The sequence below is a fragment of the Coenobita brevimanus genome, chromosome 112 (genome assembly GCF_032717465.1).
Source record: "Coenobita brevimanus isolate Jiangsu-jjx chromosome 112, ASM3271746v2, whole genome shotgun sequence".
Taxonomy (NCBI): Eukaryota; Metazoa; Arthropoda; class Malacostraca; order Decapoda; family Coenobitidae; genus Coenobita; species Coenobita brevimanus.
Genome location: NC_137065.1, coordinates 2,059,259 through 2,077,500, shown reverse-complemented (window position 1 = coordinate 2,077,500; position 18,242 = coordinate 2,059,259). Strand labels below are relative to the sequence as shown.

The window sequence follows — 18,242 nt, the reverse complement described above, 5'->3', positions numbered from 1 at the left end:
TTTTGCTTTGAACTTTTATTGCATTTTTGTTTTTTGCATGTGTGTTTTTTTTAGATTGAGGTAATTCTTTTTCACATATTTCGAATTAAATGTTTTTGTAGTCGTTTGTCTTTGTTTAACTGTATTTAGGAAAGCAGTGGTATATAAGTTTACATCTATCTTAATATGTATACCGTATCTTTCTGTACCTGGCTGGAGTATGTATTTCTGCGTATTAGGTATCATGTATAACCTACTTCGATTTTTGTGGCTTCAATGTCACCCCCTCCCCTGAAAAAAAGAATAAAAATACAATGAAAAATGAGTAAGAATAATAATTATATATTAAATAATAATAATAATAGTAATAATAATAATTGTCATATGATTAGTAATGCTAGTTACTGATATCCGTACTCCAGCAACAGAGGTAATGTTTACAGTACTTTTTAAATCAGCTGTTCAGGTGTAAACATTAACACGTGTCGATCAGCTGGTGCCAGTCCATGTAAACACTCAGGGGCTCGGAGTGTAAACATTTGCCTTTGCATTTAAAACATCAGTGCATTTTTTTCCTCCTCGTAACCATTATGGATATTGTTTAGTTTGTTAAGTTCTTTAATTCTGCGGTGTAACTATATACTAACACGATAGAAAATTGCCATCTCTTCATGTTGAGTTCTGAGGAGTAACAATATATTAACACTAGAATATGGTGCTAATCATGAAGAAGTGCTGCGGAAAGGATGTAGAGCCAGAGTATTGTCGTAGGCTGTGATCTACGGGAAACATGCTGTAAAAAGATATCAAATAGTTGAATTATTAGAGTAGCTAAATACATAAAATACTCTAGCTTTGGCTGAAATTAAACTAGAAACATGAATTTGCTGATGAGTTTAGTGGCGACTGATTCAAACCATTTCTCAACAGTAAGGATTCGTTGACTTGCATGTAATCGTTAAGTGTGCCAATAGTCTGACCTCCAATGACCTGATATGATCTCTACCCTTACCTGTGCCTACCCATCTTGCCCTATTGTCTTGTCGGTACCTACGTGATTAGGTGGAGGTGGAGGTGTGAAAATAGGCAGATGTGTGGACAGGTATAGTTAGTCTTTATCTGACGGCACTGGGTCACTCCTGCAACTTGGGTACTGCCACAGATTTATTATGAGGTAGTAATAAGTCTTTTTGGTTACTAGTCTAACGAGTCTTCCAGTCTGACTACACTTGGCCATCAACAGAGCTAAAAGGAGTTAGGGATCTTTTGTCAGGTGAGGGATTATGCTAAAGTAAGTTTGTGGCTAGGAGATAGAACCAGGTGTGTCGGTAGGTATAGACAGGTGTGCCGGGAAAATACGCAAGGAGGCACGTGTTTTGCAGATGTGTGTTTTAGTAGGTAGTATGATGCTGGTAGGTATAATTCTTTTTGGATGGGTGGATTTTTTGCCCGTAATTTGGTGTAGATAATCGTCCTGTTGCAGTTGCTATTACGTAATTCGATGACAGAAAAAGACAATACTATCGCTGTGCATCCTTTCCATAGCACTATTGGGTGTTTACCGCTATGTTCTTGTGTAAATATTTTGTTATGGCACAGAATTCAAGATGGAGATGTGTCAGTTTTAGGCCAGGTTGAGGTGAAAAGTGTAAAGTCAAGAGTGTGGTGAGATGAATGTAGTATTGTGCGTGTTTACCTCCCCACGTGGGCAGTGACTCGGGCTGTTGTCGTTCCTGGCACCTTGTTTTATGGCTTACTGCAGCATTCACACATCTCAAGTGTTCCTGCGCCGTACCAACCTCCCTTCCCCTGCCCTGCTTTTCACTGGCTTGGCTTCCCTTGCTCTGCCTTCTATGTTCTACTCTGCTCTCCTCTCTTCTACTCTGATCTGTCCTCCACACCTCCCTTATCACCTCTCCTCTTCTTTTAGTTATGCTATACTCCTCTCAGCTGTCGTGTGCTTCTCTTCCCTCGTCTTTAGTTACCTTATGCTCCTCTCTTCTCACCTCACAGTTCCCCATCTCTCCTCTGCCCTACCCTTTTCCTGCGTCACATTACCTCATCCAACTCAGTCCAGTTATACCTTATCGTGTCCTGTCCTGGCTTGTCGTACCCTGTCTTTCCCTGCCCTTCCTCACTGTACCCTAACTTACCCACACTGCTTCGCAAATCCCCCGGTATCCCATCTCTACACTGCCCTGTCCAACTCGGTCTACTTTACACCGCCGTTCATTTCTCTGCCGTGTTCTTCCAACCGTGCCCTGCCCTGCCCTTCTCTGCCATGCCCTACTCAGCCATGTCCTACTCAGCTCTGCGCCCTTCTAGTAATCTAGGTGTATCTAACTAGTCTAACTTGATCTAACGTAAACCTAATTAACCTTACCTTACTGTTACCTATTGATTTTTACCCTACCCTACCATACTCTACCCTGCCTTACCCTACCTTACCTTACTTTCCCGTACATTACCTTATCTTCCCTGCTCACATATAATCATCCCTTCTTTAACTATTCGTACACATTCACTACCCTCTCCAAGCACCCTAGCCTCTTCCCCCTATCCACACACACACACACACACACACACACACACACACACACACACACACTCGAGTCACCCTTAGCACTATGATTATTTGACCATTTTAATAACTGGAAGGGAAGTTGCAATTTAGAGAGAGAGAGAGAGAGAGAGAGAAAGAGTCAAAATTAGAAACGAGTGATGTGATTAATGTGAGGTGGTATCGAGAGGATGGTGAGCGGAGAAAGAGTGGGGGTTGGGTCATTGAGGAGAGAGAGAGAGAGAGAGAGAGAGGGGAAAGGGGTCAGGATTAGAGAGAGAGAGAGAGAGAGAGAGATAAGCAAGGGACAGAGGGGAAAGGGGTCAGGATTAGAGAGAGAGAGAGAGAGAGAGAGAGGATTGAGAGTCGAGAGTAGGAAAGAGTTAAAGAGAGAAGGGGTGAGAGATGAGGAACAGAAGAGGGGTGAGGGGAGAGAGGAGGAGAGGGTGAGGGGAGGGAGGAGGAGAGGGGTGAGGGGAGGGAGGAGGTGGAGAGGGGTGAGGGGAGGGAGGAGGTGGAGAGGGGTGAGGGGAGGGAGGAGGTGGGTGAGGGGAGAGAGAATTTTAGGGGTGAGGGGTGAAGTGGGGTGAGGGTAAAGTAACCTCGTGTAGCGTTGGCAGGGTGTAGTGAGACTGACATTGGCTCACTGCCGCCTTCACCCCCCCCTCTCCTCACCCCTTTCGTCATCTCTCCTCACCCCTCTCCCTTCTCCCTCACCCCTCTTACTTCACCCCTCTCCCCTTCCTCCGTCATCCTTCTTCACCTCTCTCTCTCTCTCTCTCTCTCTCTCTCTCTCTCTCTCTCCCCCTCCCTCCCTCCCTCCCTCCCTCCCTCCCTCCCTCCCTCCCTCCCTCCCTCCCTCCCTCCCTTCCTCCCTCCCTCTCTTTCCCTCTCCCTTCCCCCTCTCTTTCCCTCTCCCTTCCCCTCTCTCTCTCCCTCACCTGTTTACCTCTCTCTCTCTTGCTTCTCACCCTAACCCTGTTCCTCACCCACTCACTCTCCCTCTCCCGCCCTCTCTCTTTGTCTCTCTCCCTCTCCCTCACCCACTCACCCTCACCCTCGTCCTCTCCCTCCCCTCCCCATTCATTCCTCCTTTCTATCTACCTGCCTGTCTATATTTACCTGTCTGTCTGTCCATCTATCTATCGGTGTCTCCGTCCACTCATCAGTATATCTATCAATCTATCTCCCCACCGGTATCTGTCTATCTACATGACCCCAGCTACCCATCAATACCAGTATACCTATCTATCGATCCATGTATCTGTTCTGGTATCTATCTATATCCATCTATCTATCTATCTATCCGTCTATCTGCTCACTGGTATCTCATCTACCCATCACTATTTCCCGGTATCTATCTATCCGTCTATCTATCTGTCTATCCATCTACCAATATCTACCCATCATTCTCCCGTGTTCCCCCTCCCGGCCGGGGTGTCACTCTGCCATTTAGAGAGAGAGAGGAGAGAGAGAGAGAGAGAGAGAGAGAGAGAGAGAGAGAAAGGAAGGAAAGGAAAAAGGTAAGAAAAAGAGGGAAGGAGAGGAGAAAGAGAATAACAATCAAGTAAAAGAGATGAAAAGAGAGGGAAGGGAAGAGGATTTTAAAGCAAGGGGAATGGGAGAGAGAGAGAGAGAGACGGGGGAGAGGAGGGGAGAAAAGATTACAACGTGGGAGTGGAGGAGAGGGGATGGTGGGAGTAGGGCAGCAGGGAGAGAGGGAGAGAGACGGGGGAGGGGAGGGAAGAAGAATAAAACGTGGGAGAGAGAGAAAAAGAGAGAGAGAGATTGTTATTCACCATTGTTTCTTGGGACTGTTGCTGTTGATTGGTTGATTACTGTTGTCCTGTAGGTTGATTGTTTGTTTGTTGTTTTGGATGTGTCGTGTTTATTAAAGCTCTTTGTTTTTCTTTGTTCTGTGGGAGTTGTTTAGTTGTTTGGTTGATTATTTTGTTTATATTGGCTGCTAGTGTACCTGTGTGTGTGTGTGTGTGTGTGTGTGTGTGTGTGTGTATGTGTGTGTTTTATTTTTTTTATTTCTCCTTGACTCTCACTCTTTATTACTTCCTTCCTTCCTCCCATCACCCTCGTTCCCACCCCCCACCCCCACCTCCACCCTCTCATCCTCACCCCCACTCCCACCCTAACCCCCACCATTGCAAGCACCCTCACCCTTATCCCCACCCTCCCCATCCCACCCCACCCTGACCCAAATAACAATCTACCTTCAGTTACACACACACACACACACACACACACACACACACACACACACACACACACAGGTCACTTATTAATTGCAACACACTGCACCCGTTCACTGCTCTTGTTAGCGTGTTTGTGTGTAGTTTGTCAGTGTGTTTTTTTGTGTATTTTAACTCCCTGTGTTTGATTTGCCTGTGTGGCCAGTTGTGTGGTGGGTGGGTAATGTTTTTGGTCGCGTTTGTCTGTCTGTCTCTGCTTTCTAACTCCTTCAGTCTGAATTATTTTATGTTGTAGTCTTTCTGCCACCAGCTTAGGAGAGACGTGTGTTGTAGTCAGCTTAGACGTGTGGTTGTAGTCAGCTTAGGTATAACACAAAGGCGTTATTGTCGCGAGGGAGTTATGTATTGAAAGCGTTGAACTTGAAAATAATCGTCAGTTTTTTAGGTATGAAGGTTGGTCAGATTGGAATTAAAAGAAAAAAAAAAAGAGGTAAAAGCAACTGGGATAAAATAATAATAATAACAACTTTCCCCATGCGGGTGTTTGTCCGTCTCAATGGCTTTCGTCTTTGGCAACATATTACGTTTTAAATTCAAGTTTTATTAAGCATATTCTGTGGCTGTTTTTCCCCTTCGAAGATGATGCTAACAGTAAATATCTTTGTTTTGGAGTCTCCGGTGGTCAGGTGGGTAGTGTCTTCGTCTGCCAGTCCGCCTGATCTGAGTCATACCCACCCAAGAACGTTATTTAAAGAGATAGGAGTTATATATTTCGTTGTATTTCATGTGTTATTGTGGGTATTGTTGTGGTTATTGTTACGGTCATTGATGCTGTTGTGGTGGTGGTTGATGTGGATGTTCATGGTTCGCTGCAGAGAGTTTTAGGCTTCCTTTGTTTTTTAGTAAGGTGTGTGTGTGTGTGTATGTGTGTGTGTGTGTGTACCTGCATCTGCCCTTTTGATTCTGTGTGTGTGTGTGTGTGTGCGCGACTATCCTGCTTTCTCTCTCTCTCTCTCTCTCTCTCTCTCTCTCTCTCTCTCGTTATAAAGCCCGTTTGATATACATAACGTGTTTTAATGACTTGTTTTTCACTCATGCACAAATCAAAGTCTTTTCACCAATTTATTCCTTCAATACGATATCAGTTTTATTCTTTTAAGTGTTTTATTTGGTGTTTTATTTCACAGTGAAGCTTATCTCCTTTAATCCAGTGACAGTTATTATTATTATTATTATTATTATTATCATCATCATCATCATCATTATTATTATTATTTTTTATTGTTGCAAACCTTAGACGCTTGTGTTGTGTATAGCCTAAGGGATGGAGGATTTTTCACACACACACACACACACACACACACACACACACACACACACACTCTCTCTCTCTCTCTCTCTCTCTCTCTCTCTCTCTCTCTCTCAAGCAGACGACTATGGGCTTCAAGATTTTGGTTAGTCTGATAATAATAATAATAATAATAATAATAATAATAATAAACCAGAGGGCATTCTAAAGTTGAGTAAGATATGTGATGGTAGTTTGAATAAAATGAAAAACACCATCAGTTTGCAGGAGTTAAGCCTTTGGTTCCTTCTTCCTTGCATTAAAGAAGAAAAATGAATCGCCACCAGCAGTTAAATATAAAATCATTGGACAGAAACTCGGAAAGGGTTGAAGATTAGGCCTGTTGCGTCTGTGAGGGAGGGTGATGTATCGTTAGAGAGGGGATGAGGTCGTTGCTGAGTAGGGACAGAAATTCATAGGTTTTATTTTTGCTATAGGGCATACAGTATTTACGTATTCAGCATGGAGAAAGGTAAAGTATGAGTGACACGTGCTGTTTTGTTCTTCTTCTTACTTATAATGATGTTTGTTAAATTACTTGCTGTATTTTTCGCATAAAACGAGACCACCAAATGCTGTTATTTCTTTTCGTTTTTTTTTATTTTTTTTTATTTACCTTTCTATTGGTGACGTGCTTGCTTCTCCTTCTTATTGGTATAATGTGTACTAATGGTGACGTTTCTTTTCAGTGACGTGGACGCGGACACTGGCCTCAACGCAGGACATTCCGGTTCATCGTCTAACTCAAGTCTTTCACACAGGTGGGTGCTGAGAGAGAGAGAGAGAGTAATGATGATGATGTATTTAAAAGGAATAAGTTCATTGTATATCACTTTAACCTTTCACTACGATTATTGAATTAATATCCGTCTTGCAACCATCAATTTTTCGCTGAGTTTGGAGACAGGCTTTTCAAACTCCGATGGCAGCTTTTTTATGCATACATAATTTCTCTACAACCAGGCAGTTGTACTCAAGCCTAGGAGAGACTTTTCAAGCTTCAGTGGCTGGGTTTATGTACGTATTTTCACTACCACCAGATACTTATATTCTAGCGTAGACGAAACTTTTTCAAACAGGAGAGGTTAAATGGAGACATTGGAGAGACTTTTTAGATAATAAATGTGTATAGAGCCATAACACCGCAACAAAATAATATCGGGAATCAATACGTTGTACAGTTCAAAGTCAGCATTTTTGTCTGATGTTTCGTATGCAAATAAAAAGTAAACAAGATATTATGGGGCTTCAGTGTGATGTTAAGGCAGTGTACTGTGAACATTACATTTTTTTCTTCCTGATGGTGAAAACAAACTACTGAATTTCAAGGTATTTTAGACATTAACCTACCCGAACGCCACTTAACCTAGATACATGTCACTCAAGCCTAGTCGAGAGCAGTTTCCAGTCTTATCCCAAGTTATCGGAATAGTGCATCTTGACTCTGATTTCAGATTTGAAAACACATAACAGACCCACTTCCAGCCCTCAAATTGGCTGAATCGGACCCATAAATCACTAGCAATAACAAGAGCATACAGCCTGTGACCATAAACTACCAGGAGACAAAAGCAATTTGCATTTTATAGACAAGATGTAAGCAAACCTCCAGCACAGGCACACATCAGACACACCACAATATCTCACTTTGTTTTAGTTTGTGGAAGAAATGTTACAGAAGAAAGGTGACTTAGAAATATGCAGTGAATTGAGTCATGTTATTGTTTCATAGGAATCTGGTGTTATGCTTTTGTAAACATTACCCACCTTTTAAACTGGGGAGTTAAATGAAGCCGTACGAGAGACTTTTCAAACTGGAAAGTTTAAATGAATCCATACGAGAGACTTTTCAAGCTGTAGTTTAAGTGAAGCCGTACGAGAGACTTTTCAAACTGTAGTTTAAATGAAGCCATACGAGAGACTTTTCAAACTGTAGTTTAAATGAAGCCGTACGAGAGACTTTTCAAGCTGTAGTTTAAGTGAAGCCGTATGAGAGACTTTTCAAACTGTAGGTTAAATGAAGCCGTACGAGAGACTTTTCAAACTGTAGTTTAAATGAAGCCATACGAGAGACTTTTCAAACTGTAGTTTAAATGAAGCCGTACGAGAGACTTTTCAAGCTGTAGTTTAAGTGAAGCCGTACGAGAGACTTTTCAAACTGTAGTTTAAATGAAGCCGTACGAGAGACTTTTCAAACCATAGTTTAAATGAAGCCATACGAGAGACTTTTCAAACTGTAGTTTAAAAGAAGCCGTACGAGAGACTTTTCAAACTGTAGTTTAAAAGTAGCTGTACGAGAGACTTTTCAAACTGTAGTTTAAATGAAGCTATATGAGAGACGTTTCAAACTGTAGTTTAGATGAAGCTATATGAGAGACTTTTCAAATTGGAGTTTAAATGAAGCCATATGAGAGACTTTTCAAACAGGAGAGAGCTTCAGTGGAGTTTTAGGAGAGACTTTTCAAGCTGGAGAGTTATGAATATAACCATATGAGGTATTTTTCAAGTTGAGAGATTAAATTGAGCCTTAGGAGAGACTTTTCAAGCTGGAGAGTTATAAATATAACCATACGAGGTATTTTTCAAGTTGAGAGATTAAATTGAGCCTTAGGAGAGACTTTTCAAGCTGGAGAGTTATCAATATAACCATACGAGGTATTTTTCAAGTTGAGAGATTAATTTGAGCCTTAGGAGAGACTTTTCAAACTGGAGAGGTTAACTTGAGCCTTAGGAGAGACTTTTCAAACTGGAGAGGTGAAAATTAGAGACTTTTTCAATCTGGAGAGAGAAATGGAGTCTTCATTATCTTATACCTTACACAAGATCTCTCCTAACTAGAATGTAATAATCTTGAAGTAACAAAAATAAAACCGAATAAGACATCATTGTAGTGAAAGGGTTAAAGGTACTTCAGTTAAAATGCTTGTACATCATTGTCGCATTCATCATCATCATCATCATCATCATATATCATCACTGTCATCATCACCATCATCATCACTGTCATTGTCATCATTGTCAGTCATTGCCGTTTTATTATCATCATCATCATATTATTATTATTTCCTGGCTTCTCTGTATTTTAAGTAGAGAGGAACAGATAAGTGCCAGGAACAGGATCATCCCACTTTACCTGCCAGATTATTTTGGGTGGGAAGAGTTTCAGAAATAGCAACAGGAAAGCACGTAAAGACGAGAACTATCATCAAAGTGCCAGCAGTGAGAGTATTCTTACCTGACAAAGATCCCTAGTCCCTTTCAGCTCAGTTGATGGCCAGCTGTAGTCAGACTAGTAACCAAGGAGACTCTATTCCTACCTCATAACTAGGGTTCATCAAATATCATGCAATCACGGCTCTGTACTGAAGCTGTGAAAGTGGGCTAGTTGTGTCTGATGAAAACAACACTAGTGAATTATGAAACTCATGTTTAGTTGTCGTTCACCCCTTTGAAGTTCCCAGTTTCTCCATATAGGTAATGTTATTACTTTTCATAATGTGTGTGAACAGAAAAAAAAGGAAAAAAAAATGAAAGGGGGAAGGAATAGTATGACAGTACTAGTAGTTCAGTACTTGTAGCCCTGGGTTCATCTTCAGTAAACCATCTTCCTTTTGGGGTGATAAGTAGGAAACAAAGGGATGTTTGTGTAACTGGGTAGTTGTGCCACCCAGTTATATCAGTGCCACCAAGTGAAGGCATCCCTTTCCATGACTGATAGGATGACAGTTGTATTAAAAAACACAGTCACATATACCCTGTGTTGAGGATATTCCAACATTTTATGGGATTTGCACTGTGCCATTTAAATTTTTGCTACAGTATTTATTGGACCCCCCTGCCCCCAATAGTGTTTTTTTAGGTAATAGTGTGATAAATAATTTTCACAGCATCAATACCATTTTTTTTTTACATGTATAGCAATTCTGTATTAGTGATGCGGTTTCAGTGTAGGGATAGACTAATGTGGTTGATCTTTGCACGCCTGACCCCTGAACTTCTCTTCTGTCAGGGTGTATAGAATGAGTTAATTACCAGTAGTTAAATTATTTGGTTACAGGGAATCATTTGTGCTGAAAAATGAGAATGAAGGATTAATTAAAACTGAAAGTCAGAGTTATGATAGTTATTATAATTTCAGGTTTATAATTTTTCATCATTATCAGCTTCGTGATGATCCTTCGTATTTTTATCATTTTCAGGTTTATGTCTATTTTCTTTTAAACATCAGCATTGCTTTTATATCATCATTATCATCATCATTGTCATCATCTTCATCATCAGTCACACTGATAGGTTTAATACGGAAATAGAAAAGGATAATGGTTTTCATGTTCCTCCCAGATGCATAACAAAATCATTTATGGGCAGAGAAACATTTGAAGCTTCTGTCAGTGTAAGAATATTAGCCAGCAGATGGGAGGGAGTAGTAGGAGAGGTGAATATTAGGCTAACCTTTGTCCCAGAATCTTGTACTGTAGTCATTTTTTTAGTCACTTCTGATCGTATAGAAAATACAAAAAAATATCTTCAGGAATCGCCATAATGAGGTTAACCATGGTACAGCTGATGTTTTCTGTGGATAGTAATAGTACGGTAGTGGTGGTGTTGGCCCCAGGTTCAACAGATTCATGGACCCCAGTGGACTGCAGGCTGAAGCTATCCTCCTGCAGTCTGCCATCCTCCTTTTGGTGGATAGGGAGGGAATTGAGGGACATTTGTGGAAGCTTGCAGTGGAATCACTAATCTGTATCATTGGACTGGAAACTATGGCAGGTGCCGTATTTGGCTAATTACTTTACAGGGTAGCCTAGAGGCGATGGGAAAGGGAAATTAGGTTTGTAATAAGATTTGTAACAATGTAGGAATCTCAGCTTGGGCTTTGACTCAATTTACGTGTGGCTGTTTCCTGCCCAAGAATAATGATTGTGTGGCTAGGTACCATGCTTGCAGCCATAATTTACTCTTAAGGTAGTACCTCTTAAGCTACCCCTCTCAGTTTTAAGAATACAAACTGAAAGAGGAAAGTTAGAATTAAAAGTTCTGAGATATTAGGCAGCTTTTTGTCCCTGATATACATCCGTAGTGATATTTTAACTGTAGTCTAATCTTGTTACCCAACCTAGATTTTTTTTTCTACAGCTGCTGGAAAGTGTTAGGCAGTAATTAGCTGGTCTTAGTAATTAATTTACCTTCAAGTCCATAAAAAAGCATTAGCGGTGCTTGGTCAGCCCCAGTATGGGGATTTGTTAAGATGAAACATGGTGTCATTATTATGTATGCACATGTTAATATATGTGTTTGCATAATCATTCAGTAACATATTCCATTGCCTCAAAGCAGCCAGGAGAGCCCGAGCACGTCACTAGAGCATGTGTCGCGCGGTGAGCCGAGCCGCACAGACCCCCCTTTGCCCTCAGCAGTGCTTGGGGTGCTTGAGAATGACTCGGACATTGAGGCCGAGGTCGATCTTCCAAACTGGCAGCGGCTGGTGCCCGCAGAAGACCTCAAGAAACTCAAACCAAAGGAGCGCAAGCGGCAGGACACTATCAATGGTGAGTTAAGTTTTGTCTTTAGGGAAACTTGTCTTTAGTTGCCTGTTATTGTTGTTCTGACCCTAGGATCATCTGAACATGAACCTGGTAGACTGCAGGCTGAAGTTGCACTTCTGCAGTCCACCATTCTCCTTTGGGGAATAGGGAGAGAGTTGAGGGGTATTTGAATAAGCAGACAGTGGAGCTGCCTGGTTCTATCAATGCCATTACATGAAGGCATCCCTCTCAGGTATTTCTTTTTTTTTTATGGTAGGTATTACTTATTACCAGGGCATAATGTTCACCCTGTTCAGAAGTTTTGATGAACACATCAAGAATGGTAAATGAGGAATTAAAGTACTATACTCTTTTTACACTGACTTACCCCAGATTTTTGTCCATTTCCAGCTTATTTCACTTTGCTCAGTATAAGTAAAAGGCAGTACTGTGGCTTTACATCTTTTCCATAACACATATGCATGACCAGCATCATACTTTAATGTTAATTATTGCTCCAGCACAGCGTTCCAGATGGAGAGAGCTCAGAATAAGTAAATGGCAATACTATGGCTCTACATCCTTTCCGTAACACTTACCAGTACTCATGACCAGCATCATACTCTAATGTTTATTATTGCTCCAGCTCAGCATTCAAGATGGAGAGATGGCAGTTTTGGGTTAAGTTAGAGTAAAAACAGCACAGTACAGTAGGATAAGGGAAAATTTATGATGCATTGGAGGCGGAGAAGGAGCGTGTGAGAACATCAGAACTACACCAGTTTTACTCAAATGGTCTAAAATTGCCATCTCTTTGTTGAATGCCGAGTCATAGCAAGACATGAACGCTATGAAATGTGATGCGAGTCACGAAGAAGTGCTGCAGAAATGATGTAAAGCCATAGTCCAGGCATTCTCCATGTTACAAACAGTCAACTTACGATTTTTTTGCCTTACAGTGGTAGAAACCTTACAGTACTTTGGAATGTGAATTTTGAACTTTTCCTGGGCTGTTGATATGAAGCACATTACTCTCTTGTGATGCTGGGCAGCAGCAGCAAGCCAGGTCTCAGTCTGCCCAGGCGATCGCTAGTGTAAACAGTGGATATTCTGATGCTGTACTGTGTTGTGTTACCTCTTTTTTTTTTTTTTTTTTTTTTTTTTTTTTTTTTTTTTTTTTTAACCCCTTGTATCTACGTTGTGTTTTGTACATCCATCGTGTCTATGAAATGCCCATCTGTCTCTCCAGCCACTGATGAGAAGAAAACGAGGAAGGCGATTACTCTTGAGATGAAACTCAAGGTAATTGCCCAGCATGAAGGTGACAAGCCCGTAGGGTCCTGGTCATTTTGGCCGTAAGTCATTTAAGCAGTAACATCCAAACTGGCAAATGGCCAGGTCACCTAAAGACCTAAACAGTGTAACTTAACTTATTTGGATGGTACAGCCAAAATTACCAGGATCAAGCCCATTATGGCCATCACACATGAACTTTGACTTGCGCTATGGATGATCTTTGCATAGTATTCAATAACTTACGTGAGATATTCAACACTTTATTATAAAATAGGCTTTCATGTTAATGATTTTGCCTAACTGTAGGCTAATGTAAGTGTTCTAAGTGCATTTTAGGTAGGCTTGGTGAGGCTATGATATTCTGTTGGTTAGGTGTATAAAATGCATTTTTGACTTGCAGTAAATTCCACATACAATCAGTTTCTCGGAACGTAGCCCAATTATAAGTGGGTGACCACCTGTATTGTCTTAATCGGCCACAGAGCTATGGGAAAGAAGATGCAAAGTGAAAATAATTTTAGTATCATAAGCAGTAAAGGCCAGAAGTCATTGAGTTAAGAGCAAGTTGTAAGTGGTTGAAAATTAATAATATCATCATTACTTCTTTCCTGGGTGGGACAGGTGTTGTATTCTATTCCGGCTGATGACAGATGAGTATAATCAGCTGCAAGTTAGTTACAGAAGCATGAGAGAGATAATAGGGAGATTTAACCTAATGGAAGATTTAGACAGTGATAACAGCAGTGGCACGGAGAGAGTGTCTGTGTGAGAGAGTCTGGTACCTCCTTATCTGCTGCTTGAAATTATTGCAGTCTGGTCCCATTGTTGCCCCTGGCTTTTAGAAACACATCTAGAGTGTTTAAGTGAGAAGTTATGTACTGTATACTTTGCTGGTAGTTTAAGGCAGAACTACTGATACAGCAGTGGCAGGGTGAGAGTACATGAGTGAGAGAGCCTGGTACTTCCTTATCCCCCACTTGAGATAATTTGCTGCCCAGTCCTGCTGTTGCTCAGGTTATAGGGGATGGTTTGGAGTGTTAAGTGAGGAATTACTGTATTGATAGATCATCGAAGTTAGTGATACATTAGTGGCAGGTGGAGGATACATGAGTGAGAGTACCTGTTACCTCGTTATCCCTTGCTTGAGATGAATTACTGCCTAGCTCTGCTATTGCCTGGGTTTTTTAAACATATCTAGAATGCTAAATAGGGAATTACATACATTACCGGTAGATGAAAACAAAGCTAGTGATGCGGTAGTGGCAGGGAGAGGGTATGTGAGTGAGGGTGCCTGGTACCTCCTTATCCCCTGCTTGAGATGATTTACTGACTGGCCTCCACTGTTGCCAGCCCTTCATCCCACTGCTCCTTGTTTGCTTAACCTTTGAGTATTATCCCACTACTTACCGCCTGTTCAAGTGGCTGGGCTGAGATGCAGTGGAGGAGAGAGATTGTGTATGGGTAGGAAGCACAGTGTGGGTTCAATAATCTCTCATATTAATATCTTTAGAGTTGGTATTGTCTTTTGTTTATTCTTACCTCAACCAGACTATTTTATTTAATTTATAAAAGGCCAGTTATTGAAGGGATTTACTGTACTTCATGAAGGTTATGTCTAACCCTTCTAGCTTGAAAAGTCTAGCTAGATCTTAATAAAACTGTCAGGAGATAGCAAGAATAAAACAAGATTGCCAACATTTCCAAGGGAATGCAAGAGTGTCTCCACTCAGATACAGTACATTGACATACCTCTGTGCAAATTCCCAAGATGGTTAATAAACATACAGAGCCATAGGATCTGAAAAAATGTGTTTATACGATGTCACCCAATAAATCTATTTAAAAGATGTAAAAAATAGATTAAAAGGTGGCTGGTGCTATTGCCCAAGGAACATTTGTGCTAAGTTTGAAGTGAACTGGTGAAGAAATAAAGGTTTGAAGTGAACTGGTGAAGAAATAAAGGGAAGGGACCAAGTTGAAAAAGCGTTTCAAGGAAATACGAAAGAAATGAGTCAATACAGTAGCACTCCACACTCCAGTGATTGATGGGGTCAGTGGATGATGATCGGGATACGAATGTTGAAGACAGAGTGCTTGATATAACTCACTATCCATCACAACTGTCCTAGTGCTCTTTAGCCCTTTCAGTACGATACATCATTTAAGGTGTATTATTAGCACTGCCAGATTATACAGTTCAGGAAACATCCCATAGTAGTGAAGAGTCTGGTGATAGTATATCTAACTTCTCCTGTTTGAAGAGTGTTTCCTAAACCTAGTAAAATTGTCTGATAGCAAGAGTATTATATAAAGAACATTCTGTGGCCAAAGGGTCTAAGTATTCCATGTTCAGTGCTTTATGGCCAGAATTAATTTATATTCTTGTGTTACCTTCTGAATGCTGTTCCTTATATCCACAGTAAATAAAGATATACAGTATTATTTGTTTTTATAATTGTTCATCTGTTCTACAGTGTGTGTTCTTGTTCACAGAACTATTCCATACTGAAAGGACGCATGTGCGAGTTTTGAAGGTCCTGAAGCACCTATTCCAAGTGCCCATGACCGACTCAGAACTCCTACCCAAAGACCAGCTCGAGCTGCTCTTCCCCAACCTTGACCAGTTGCTGGAGATTCACTGCACATTCAACCAGGCCATGAAGAAACGAAGACAAGAGGAGGTGCTTGTTACGAGAGTTGGTGACCTCCTTATTGACATGGTAAGTAGAGGGGATACTGTACTTAGTTGGCATCATGTTATTTTCAGTATTTTAATAATCTAAGTTGTGAGGGACTTAACAAACATTTTTTTCTCTTTTTGGATGCCACATTGGATCCGAAATGCTTTTCAGAACTTTTTTTTTTTTTTTTTTTTTTTTTTGATCATGTCTAAACGAAAAATGTTTATCAGAAATCTCGCTGAGCACTGATTTGCTATAAAACCTTGTACAGTATAATGATGGCACTTGGCAACCTAAACCTCTTGCTGATTCTCATGTGAAGTTACTTTGCCAGCTACAAGGAAAATTGAAAGTGTCAATAGAGGTAGCAAAACAGTTTTGGTATAAAAGTTGCAGATTTTATAATTAAGGTAAGATTTAGTGAGGAAGATGTGTGGCAGTGTGGTGATGTGAGGACGCTGGAAAGTGTTGGGAGGACTACCCTTAAATGGTTCAATCATGTGGAGCAAATGGAGAGCCAGAGTTGACTAAGGGAGTGTATGTTGAGAGGGTGGAAGGAGAGACGGAAAGAGGCAGACAGGATGAGATGGTAGGATACAATGGAGACACTATTGTAGTTAAGAAATTATGTTATCAGAGGGTGTAACATACACAAAAATAGAAAATAGTTCCCCAGGTTAGTTAAAATCTTATGGTGGAAACAGGAATAAAAGAAAAAGATATCTTCATGCAGAAGGGAATAATTTTATCCAGTCTTTTTGGTCTCAGGGTTAGGAAAATTGACTTTAGTAGCCCCTCCCCACCCACCCCCAAAGTACCAGTAAATAAATAAAATAAAAAGGGATCATTATCCTGAAGAGGTTATAGTCAGTAAAGGTGCCATCAGCTGAGATAGTGGCTTCCTGATCAGATAGAGACAGGAAAAGCCACTCCCTCACTCACTGACTCGCTCGCTCGCTCGCTCACTCACTCACGCTGGCTGGTCCTACCCTTGACTTAGCTGAATGTGTATGCCCATCATGGGTTAAGGTCAATGCTGGGATTGTATGACGTGCAAAGTCACGTTCAAAGATGGAGATGTACGTTGGAGCAAGATTGCAGGCTTGAGTAATGAGTGAAAATGATTGACCTGTGTCTCTTGATATGTAGAGATGATAATGATGCTTAGATATATGTGTAGTGTATCCTTGAATGAAAATTCTGAAAAGAGTTAGGATTGTCATTGAAGAGTTGAGAGGAATAATGGGATTTGAAAATATTAGTGTTACGTTGAGAAGGGATGGATTGAAATGGTTATGGACATGTGACTAGGATGGAGAATGAGAACTGGATGCAGAGGGTGAGAGGTGTGAACCTTGAGGGTAGGGTTGCAAGGGATGGACTAAAAAAGATGGGATGATGTGATAGAAATGTGACGCCAGGGATAAAGAACTGAATAGAGAGGCTGCTAGAGATTGGGCAGCATAAAGGGCTGCCATTAGGTGATGAAGGCCAGTGCATGAAAGCATGTTGGAGGGTTTATAAATTAAGTGAAACTATCTCTCTTGATAATTCTTCTAAATATTGAATGAATGTTCAGTCCATTTCACTGGACACTGTTGGTAGTTATGCTGCTGTCATGCTTCTTTGTGCATTTGAAAACCATCATTATTATTATTATTATTATTTTTTTTTTTTAAATAGTAAGATAGGTTCATTATATGGGTGATGATGATGATGATGATGATGGAAGGTAGTGATGTTTAATAGCGCTTTAATAATACCGGTAGGTGAAGATATTTATGGTGCAATTCACCGGGTACATATTACCGTATTTCGCGGCATGTAAGACGCAGCATTGTGAAAGACGCACCCTAATTCTGGCAGGGCAGTTCTGTGAAAAAAAAGTTTGCCCCAACCAAGACTGCAGTAAGGTTTCTTGATAAGAGCCATTACCACACAGATACACACTCACCTTTCAGAATCTATTCATTACTGATCATCAGCCTTTGGTTTCTTTTTTTATATACAAAGAATGGTACAGGAAAAGAAAACAATGCACCTTCTTGACAAAACGTGACTGATATGAGCCACTATCACTTAGATACAACACTCACCTTTCAGAATCTATTCAGTACTGCTCATCATCCTTTAGTTTCTTCTTTTATGTACAAAGAATGATACAGGAAAAGAGAAAACAAAACCCCGTCTTAACAAAACGTGACTTCAAACCACGAGGCCATCTCAACTTTGTTGATAAAAATGTATCAGTAAACTGATCTAAACACTGTTTTTAATATTTTATGAATTTAAAACCACAAATGAAGTCAATAAACTCTATTCTTTCATTCACTGACGAAACATAAAAATACAATGAATGTTCACATCAGTTCATTTATCCTAAAAGAACCCCGTCATATTCCACACCTGTTAAGGAATTTCCTCACATTGCCTTGACTCAAGCACAATATCAGACTACTACCATCATTAATCATGCACTCTAACTAACCTGTAATTACCTCCACAAATAATATAAAAAGGTAGCACTTGTAAATACACAAATTACAATGTTTTACAACCAAAGTTCAATATAGCAAGGCTGCTTGGGAACAGGATAGACAGCTGTTTTTACTCTCTTCTCTCAGTATCACTCCTTCACTGTCAGCT

General features: G+C 40.6%; 1 protein-coding gene across 1 annotated transcript in view; it reads left to right on the top strand.

Moving 5' to 3' along the window:
• Window positions 1-18,242, top strand: part of RhoGEF2 (Rho guanine nucleotide exchange factor 2) — a 725,597-nt gene that overhangs the window by 526,684 nt on the left and 180,671 nt on the right. Inside the window, exons 22-24 of the mRNA XM_080286550.1 lie at window positions 6,781-6,852; window positions 11,432-11,643; window positions 15,409-15,635. Coding sequence (XP_080142676.1) covers window positions 6,781-6,852; window positions 11,432-11,643; window positions 15,409-15,635 — 511 coding nt within the window. The remainder of the gene's footprint in view (window positions 1-6,780; window positions 6,853-11,431; window positions 11,644-15,408; window positions 15,636-18,242) is intronic.